The sequence below is a fragment of the Ciona intestinalis genome, unplaced genomic scaffold (assembly GCF_000224145.3).
Source record: "Ciona intestinalis unplaced genomic scaffold, KH HT000273.1, whole genome shotgun sequence".
NCBI lineage: Eukaryota > Metazoa > Chordata > Ascidiacea > Phlebobranchia > Cionidae > Ciona > Ciona intestinalis.
This window is the reverse complement of record NW_004190594.1, coordinates 3144-11833: the sequence shown is the minus strand read 5'-3', so window position 1 is coordinate 11833 and position 8690 is coordinate 3144. Positions and strand designations below refer to the sequence as shown.

The window sequence follows — 8690 nt, the reverse complement described above, 5'->3', positions numbered from 1 at the left end:
TACATGAACTTGTTTCTAAGCGACCATTGCCTTATTTGGTCACCTTAATTCTTTTTTTTAATACAGACAATTTTCTAATATTAGTGTTCAAATTGAGGGATTTTTTTGCACTCTAAGTATGGCACTGGAGGAACTTGATCCAAGTGAGTTCCCAACTGATTATAAAGATTTTGAGGAGGTTGGATCGGGGGGTTTCGGTATAGTTCATGTTTGTTCCCATGCCACACTAGGTAGAAGGGTGGCTCTGAAGTTGTTTCAGTTCACTGGAAGTGCTGAAAATATTCAACAAGCTAAGAATGAGTGAGGAAACTTGTGATATACTTAATGCAGTTTTTTAGAATTTGTTGTGTCTTTTTCCGTTTTTTTTTCATTGTTTGATTTTTATATTTAAATTTCCAATTAATTTGTTGCAATGAGGTTTCAGCAGTAGATGCAACAAAACATTAATGCTTAATAAGTAGGCTACACGTTTTTAAAGTTTAATAGTGTTGTTTCATTGAATCGCAATCGACATCCAAATTGTATTGGGTTACAATAATATTATTCACCAGTGTCACACATACAAGTATAATGTTCCTTAAAACAAAATAATGATATTCTTTAATAAATAACCAAAAACACATAACAGATTTAATGACGAAGCAAAAATTCTCCAACGAATGAACCATCCCCACATTGTTACCTTTTATGGTGTGACATCACTTTTTGGAAGAGAGGGTCTTGTGATGGAATTCCTTGAGGGTGGCAACTTGCATGACCTTATCAGGTCTAATGAAGATTTGCCTTGGACCGAGCGCCTTCGACTGTTGCGTGAGTTGATATCAGCCATCAATTACTTGCACAACCACGATAAGAACAAAGCTTTCATCCATGGTGACATAAAACCACCAAACACTCTTCTCACAAAACTCAGGGTTCTTAAACTTGCTGATTTTGGCGCAGTGAACATCACAGTGCCAACAAATGCTCCTTCACCTTCAATTAAAATTACCCCCAAAACACAACATACGTGGCAATACACTGCTCCTGAATTCTTTGACCCTCATGCAAACAAATCACCAGCTATTGATATCTACAGGTAACTTTTTGAATACTATGAACACATCCTAAATTTTAAATTTCGGTGGAGTTTATTCGACTTTACTCTTGGAATATCTGCCAACTAAGTTAACTAATGTTTAAATTTCAAACAGTTTCAGCATTGTTGTGTATGAATTGCTAACCAGAACTCGACCTTATGAGGATGCTAGAAGAGATCGGTTCTGCCATAAAAAATCATTAAAAAATGAAATTTACAATGGTACGAGGCCCAATCAATCCGAATTGGATAAGGTGAAAGAGCAATTGAAACAGCATCAAGATGTTGATATATTCCTCAAATTACAATCTCTTATGAAGGAATGCTGGGAGCATGATCCAACCAAAAGACCAAAAGCTACAGAAAGTAAATGAATTTTGACTAAATTCTTAATAAATATATAACAAGTACATTTGTTATATTAACACATGTTTTGCTTCAACTTTAAAATATGAAAATATAACACACCTAATGTTATGTTTGTTTATGATAGTTTTGAAAGCCCTAACAAAACAGATGGATGAGGTTTTGAAAGCCCTAACAAAACAGATGGATGAGTTATCTGCCACAAATGCTCCAGGTATGTATAACAATGATTATTTATGAACCATGGTTCAGTATTATTGTTTGAATGACAAGTGTATATTTCATAGTTCAAGAAACCTTTACACAAGTGGATGAGCCACCTGTTATGTGTGTTCAAGGTATTTATAATGGTGGAACACAAATAAACACAAATCCTCAGTGTTTGGGACTTACGCAAAACAGGAACTTTATAATGAGAACTATGATATTTCGGTTTTTAATTTATAAACACTGTTTGCCTAATTAATAATACTCCTTTAATTGACACTGGGTAAATTTGAAATAGTGATATCTACATAGCCTATGTAAATCAATTTTTGTGTACTGTTACATATAAGTGACCTGAGCTACAAATTAAAATTTCCCCTCACTAAACTGTATCAATACAATCATTAACCTTACTCACTTGGCAGAACAAATTTTTTATTAGGATGTCATCGCCGATTATAAATTTTCTTATTTTTAATAGATATGGAAATCTCCAGCCAACAAGATGATAATGCCAGTGTTAATACAACTCCAATTCCAGGTATGTATAAGCCTGAAATATTACCGTAAAGGCGGGTTCACACAACCGGCGGTAAAAGCGCTGGTTATGGGAGAGAGAGGTTATCAGACGATATGTTGGCCGACAAAGGATTTACACACAAATGTAAAATTGCCTGGTATCCTGATCGATTTGGCGGGAATTTGGAAATTACATTTATTTGTTTTAACGTAAATATGCAATAAAAAAAAAATAGAAAATACCCAGGAAAGTATATATTTCGTTTAGTTTTCTTATATAAGTATCTTTTTCTACTTATATAACAGCAATAATTTGAATGTTTTTGATAGTAATGGAATTAAAAACCATCGTACCTCAAAAGCTGTTGGCCACAAATGATACAGGTGTGTATGGTAACCTAATATAGTATTTTTGAAGACATTTAGCATGCAACACAATGATGTTTAATCTTTATTGATTTTGGTTTGATTGACAGGTGTTGAACCTATTAAACACATGGATGAGATACCAAACATAAAGGTTCCAGGTAAACGTAACCTTTTTTGCCCATGTGAAGTTTTTTTTATCAAAAACATATTACTCCATCTTAGAAAAAATTAATGTTCAGATCATTTTATCTAAGCTGGCCTAAAGAGTAGAAAAAGTGAAAGAATATCTTATTATCGTGGCGGGGAAACAACAGTCGTTGTGACAAGGGTGTTCTGTTTCATAAACCTTGTGTCTGCTTACGAGTTATACATATGTTACATTATAAAATGTTCATCTTGTTATTGTACTTACATAAATTATCAACATCTAGTGAAATTTACATTGTACATTAGGTGGTTTCTATACACAAAAAAAACAAATTGTGCATTAAAATATTTACAGGAGATTAAGTATACCAGTCTGTGCCAATAAAATGCTTACTGATGCTTAAAAATGTATTATTTCTTAAAACAATGCATTATTTCTTAAAACAGTAAATATTTTATTTTTCATAGATGTCGAACCAACCACCCAACAAGTAGAGGAGTGTCTAGTCACAAGTGTTCCGGGTAAGTATAAAAAATTGGAGACAATCTTTAACCTTTACAGTAATAATAAAAAAATATGTTAGTGTGGAGTCATAGAAAGATTTCCCTCAATACGTTTTACTTGGTCTGGCTAGTTTTTAAACTTTAAATGTCAGAATTTTCCCAGTTTTAAATTGGAAATATTTTAACAGATTGTCACATCGTTTTTCTAAAAGTTAATCAACACAATGCTGCCAAAATAACTCCAACATTTATAAAACTGTTGGTTTTATTAGCTTTTACTTTTGTTAATTAACAGATCTCATTATATAGTTTTTACTTTACAATAGAGACTGAATGCATGATTGTGGGTGGTTGGAAATCAAAACATATAGTTGAAATTTATGAAATTAAAGATAAAGATTTTAAACCAAGAAAGGTTGGTTTGTTTTATAATATTGTTAAACCAGTGTGGGGCGAACTTCTCAATGATTTCAGTTTGCCATTTGCTAATTTGTGTGATCAGGTATTTGCGGATTGTGGGGGAAAAGGTGTGGCGCAGGTGGTTCTCGGCTTCCACCTGCCATACTCAGCTCGAAACAGTGCAGCACTGTCCCTAGCTCTGTACCCACACCTCTCTCAAAAGAAATCCGACTCCACCACAACAGTAACGACTCTATGTCCAAATATATATATATTTCTTAAAAAACGTTTGTTTTTTTTTAAATATTTTTAACTAAATTTCCTAAACAAGCGCTGAACTGTCAGCATTAACCTACCAAATGACTAAACTGGAATAGTTTGTGTAGTTTTTGAAATAAACAGCCAAAACGTTTGTAAAACCACTATGCGACTATCTTTTACAATGGAGACCAAGCGAAATGGGGGCGGAGTTGGCGGTCACGTGAATAGAAAAAAGAATGTATCATGGTTTTGGGCAGTTATGCGTTCTACTCTTTTTTATTTCTGTGGCTTATACAGTACAGAACAGGGCTTATATTTTGACGAGAATGCAAATGCGTCAGTTACAACAGCAATATACACAAGGCTGAGTTTCTCAGCATAGCTTCACTGCCGCAATTTCCCAATCATTGTCAATGTAATTTATCTCCACAAGAGTTCTCGCGTAACTCAATCAATGCAGAATTGGAAAAAATAATGAGCCATACTGTATAAAAAACTTTTGCTTGCAGGTAAACAAACTAATAGGTTTTTGGACAACATAGGAAATAGTGTGAAGTTACTACCTAGATTCCAATTTTTTTTAATTGTTAAAATGTGGATTTTATTCACAGCCAACTGTGTATGAAAGGTATGGTTCAACCAGTGTAAAAATAGACAACCATGTTTTTACCGGTGGTGGTGATGCATCCAACACTGCTGAATTTCTTGATTTAAACAAAATTGATGGTGACTGGAAAGAAATATCCTCTATGAACAAACGGCGATTTCATGCAGCATCTACTGTGTGGAACGGTTAGTTTTTCCGGCGCCGTGGCAAAGCAGTTAGCGCACCTGCTTCTAATCCAGAAGTAATGGATTCTAGACTAGTTACCACTACCATTGCGGGCATGTGTTCTTGGGCAAGACACTTAACGACAATTGCTCCAAACCCAGTGGTTACTATTGGGTTGTCGAAATTACCAGTCATACATTTAAAAAAATATGATTCACACAGTAACGTGCATTTTTAACTTTTTTATGTATGGCTAAAAATTTGGACAACCCATTAGTGTCTTGCCAAATGACACATACGCATACAATGGTAGCAGCGACGAGCTTTAAACCGATTACCTCTGTGTTACAACAGGCAGTCGCGCTAACTACTTTGTCAGGGCACCGACTATCATTCTTTTATACATTCCTTGTTGTAGGCCGGTACTAATTGGTTATCATTCCAGAAACAAATATCTTTTTTTAAGTTAAAACAGAAAATACTGTTTCTCACAAGCAACTAAGCAGTCATTTCTGTTTTTTAGATCTTAAACTTAGTCTAATTAAAAAGCTGAAGCAATTTTCTCTTGGTTTTCAGTAAGAAAATATGTTTCATATCTAATAAACATTGATATTCCAGATCAAATGTGTGTATCAGGAGGACTGGGTGGTGAAGTTCTATCATCAGTTGAATTATACAATCCAGTGGTGAATACATGGACAAACATTGCTTCAATGCAAACTAAACGATGGGAACATGCTCTTGTTTTTTACAATGGTTGGTATAATAAAAAAAAGTAATGAAAATGTTTGCTAAATATGGACACTAACAGGTGTAAAATGGTTTTTTAATTTATGAAAACTTTTAGGTTTTAGAAATCACTTCAATGAACATTAAATGTTGAACTAAATTTTTATATAGAAATAAACATTAACATATATATATATACTTGTCTTTTGATTGGCTTTTGTTATAACACAGGTCGCTTGTTCACATTCGGGGGAAGTGATGGTGATGTTTTTGGAAGCTTGAGCCGTTTAAACTCAATGGAAAGTTTTGATCCAAGAGAAGGGAAATGGAAATTTCTACAACCAATGAATGAGGGAAGATCTGGATTATCTGGTGTTGTTTACTATGATGAGATTTACGCCGTTGGTTCGTTGTTTTTTTCTAACTATAAACTACACTTTGCAATGGTATTTATAAAAGTAACGTCGTTTATTAAGATACAAAGAATAAAACATGTGGTTTTACAAATGAGATTGGGAACACACAGACAAAAAACTGTTTGGCAGTCATATTGTTTGTAATTATACCTACCAAGTTACACAACACATTGGAATGTAACTTAGGCATTCGAATTTAGCACCTTGCTATCTGACTTTAGCACCTTTCTATTTTTTTACCCATTCAAAAAACACTGTTTAAAAAAAAATTTAACAACAGTAATCGGCTTCGACACGCGTTTTTATAAAGTCATAAATGTTGAATGATTCTGTAACATTATTTTTCTGATTATCATTAAATAAGGGTCCGTAAAAAATTGTTTTGAAAAAGTCTCGCCTTCTGTAAACAAATGCAGTCAGGGTTGGTGGATATGAAAAATACGTAACAGAAAAATAATAGGTCTAGGAAATCATAAAATGTAAAAAGAAATATATATATTTCGGCTAAATAGTTTCTATTTCTATGAGACAGACAATGCCATTTAGACAAATTAAATATTTCATACAAATTTGCTAGAATTTTTGTGTGTGCTACGTATTTCGTAGCACCCAACCTCATCAGTCTAACTGTTCTTTTTATTTATATTACTTTTTCAAAAAGTAATATGTATTATTTGTGCAGGCGGTTCGAACCTGAAGAGCGTGGAGTGTTACAACTTTCGTACCAACACATGGACCAAGGTTCGCAACATGAACAAAAAAAGAGCGGGTTCTTGTGCTTGTGTTGTGAATGGGAAGATATACGTTATTGGAGGGTAAGTATGTTACTAGTTATTGCTGACATTGTAATGTGATAAGAATAGTAAAGATTATGTACTGCTGAGGATGAGGTATTGTTAAAGTCAAACAAAATTTGTAGTAAATGGATCGAGTTGTAGCATTTTGTTGTACTAGAGATAAAAAGAAGATACAAGACTTTTTAACAAATGTTATTCTTTTGTAATTAGTGCTCATGATGATGCATTAAATACAACTGAGGCTTATGATGCAACAACCAATGAATGGAAAATTGAAGAAACCAACATGGAGACACCAAGAATTTATGCATCAGTTGTAGCTTTGTAAACAGATGTGTTTTTTTTTCAATAGATTTGATCATTTGTATTTCGTATTATTGAACTTTTTTAAAACACCTCTTAAATTCCTATTTAAATTTTATGATTTGCTTTTTATTAAGAGGTGTGTCATTGGTATTTCATATTATTATTTTTTTTTTAATAAAACCAATAACTTGATCAAGAAGTTTAAAGTAGTGCCATTGTATATGTATCTCAGTATTTTTTTCATTTTACCCTTTAATTCCTGATAAAGTCTCGCCGTATGGCAGACGAAACGTTGGAAATACACTACGTTTTTTTACCAGATCAGCCACTAATATAATATTTATACTCTATGTCTGGTAGCAGAAGTAACAGAATACTTTATTTTTGTAGTGTACGTAATATTTGTATTGTCTGTTAGTTTTTGATTATGTTTCCTCAGTATTTGTGTTTCCTTATGACTATTTGTAGACCTGTTTTTTTGTCTTCCTTGTTACTGTTATTCACGCACGACTCGTTTCCCGCACTTGTTTTAACGTTTCCGCGTGTTCCTTTATTGCCATCCTAACAGCTGCCTGTCGAGCATTGCGCGCTTTTTCTAATTTTGGGTGTATCGGGCTGTTCTCGTTGTACCGTGTTGACGAAAAGTTATATACGAACTGTTTTGCCTTTGAGTAAAAGCCGTATTGAGTTGTTAAAACCTTGCTAACAATTCACATTCCTCTAAACAACTTGGTAACTTACCCATTCATTGTTCACACTGGAAAAAAACCGAAGAAAGTCCTTAGAAATATTTTATTTATATAAATCATGTCTATCTTTTATATAACTATGGGCAAACGATTATTTTATTTATTTAGTAAAATTTGTGCAGATGTCGTCTTTGTGAGGAACCATGCAAAGAAAAATGTATTGAGTGTTCGGAGTGTAGAAAAGATACTCACGATCGAGAGTGTACACAAATCCAAACAACGCATGAAAGGATTTCAGAATTGGTTTGAAAGCTTTACAGCAAATCAGTGATATTGGTAGACAAGAAAGTTATTATCGCCATCCTATAAAAGCTTTAGTCTTAGAATATGAAACTTTGCAATTAAGCAAAATTTAAGGATCATTGATATTTGTAGGCAAGAAAGGAATACTATTGCAGTCTTATAAAATTCTAAAGCAAATCATTTGTAAAATGTGAAGGAACAGGCAATAGTTCCCGTAAAAAAATAACAATTCTCTCTAAAAAAAACTTGAGAGAGATTTAATTGCTTTTATCGTTCTCTCTCTTTACAGGACAGATCGCCACCACCATTTTATACCCTTTATTACGTCAATTGAAATTGCTCAGCACAGCTAACAAGCGTTTCTTTCTGTCGTCTGTTTGGGCATAAACAATCTACTTTGTATACTTAAAATATTGTTGGTCGCACTTTCAGAGAAAAGATTAACTTTACAATAAAGTTTACTTCTTCCTCATCTTAGGTTAGTTTTATTCTAAGGCAATTGCATCATCTTCCTAATGATTATTATTTTTCTAACGATCACTTCTGTAGGGACGCCTGTAACAACATTTCTTGATATTTTGTTCTTAAAGGTCTGTAATTAAAGTTACAAAAGATGTGAATGCAATGTTAATGAAAAACCACCCATTACAGCCTGTTCATCTCCAACAACCAACATTGTTCCAGTCAACCCGTCAAGTGGTGACTGCAACACTCAAGCTAACTTCCAGTGTTCCCATAGTTCAAGTGGGACAATTGGAAACATTACAACCAAATCCCTTGCTACAGCAGAGTGAGAGAATGAACAGATTCGTGTGTTCGAGGATGATT

The 8690-nt window shown here is 33.5% G+C and overlaps 1 protein-coding gene across 2 annotated transcripts; it reads left to right on the top strand.

Moving 5' to 3' along the window:
• Positions 1-53: 53 nt before the first annotated feature.
• LOC113475360 (dual specificity protein kinase shkC-like) lies at positions 54-7185 on the top strand. 2 transcript variants are annotated; one of them, XM_026839444.1, is made up of 15 exons: positions 54-300; positions 629-1078; positions 1194-1444; positions 1572-1658; positions 1732-1782; positions 2133-2192; positions 2501-2554; positions 2647-2697; positions 3155-3208; positions 3517-3605; positions 4462-4642; positions 5241-5378; positions 5583-5756; positions 6450-6582; positions 6775-7185. In XM_026839444.1, the coding sequence occupies exons 1-15, from the start codon at positions 119-121 to the stop codon at positions 6890-6892; spliced, it is 2073 nt and encodes a 690-aa protein (XP_026695245.1). In that variant the 5' UTR covers positions 54-118; the 3' UTR covers positions 6893-7185. The 2 variants fall into 2 exon arrangements, with proteins under 2 accessions (XP_026695245.1, XP_026695246.1); XM_026839445.1 differs by lacking the exon at positions 1732-1782 and having other exon boundaries at positions 6775-7184.
• Positions 7186-8690: the final 1505 nt, after the last annotated feature.

What these genes read in the sequence shown, in the direction of transcription:
- LOC113475360 (XM_026839444.1), top strand. Translation starts at nt 119, where the DNA reads ATGGCACTGGAGGAACTTGATCCAAGTGAGTTCCCAACTGATTATAAA. An exon ending in TAATACAACTCCAATTCCAG is followed by an intron (nt 2,193 to 2,500) that starts GTATGTATAAGC and finishes TGTTTTTGATAG; the next exon opens with TAATGGAATTAAAAACCATC. An exon ending in TGCTCTTGTTTTTTACAATG is followed by an intron (nt 5,379 to 5,582) that starts GTTGGTATAATA and finishes GTTATAACACAG; the next exon opens with GTCGCTTGTTCACATTCGGG.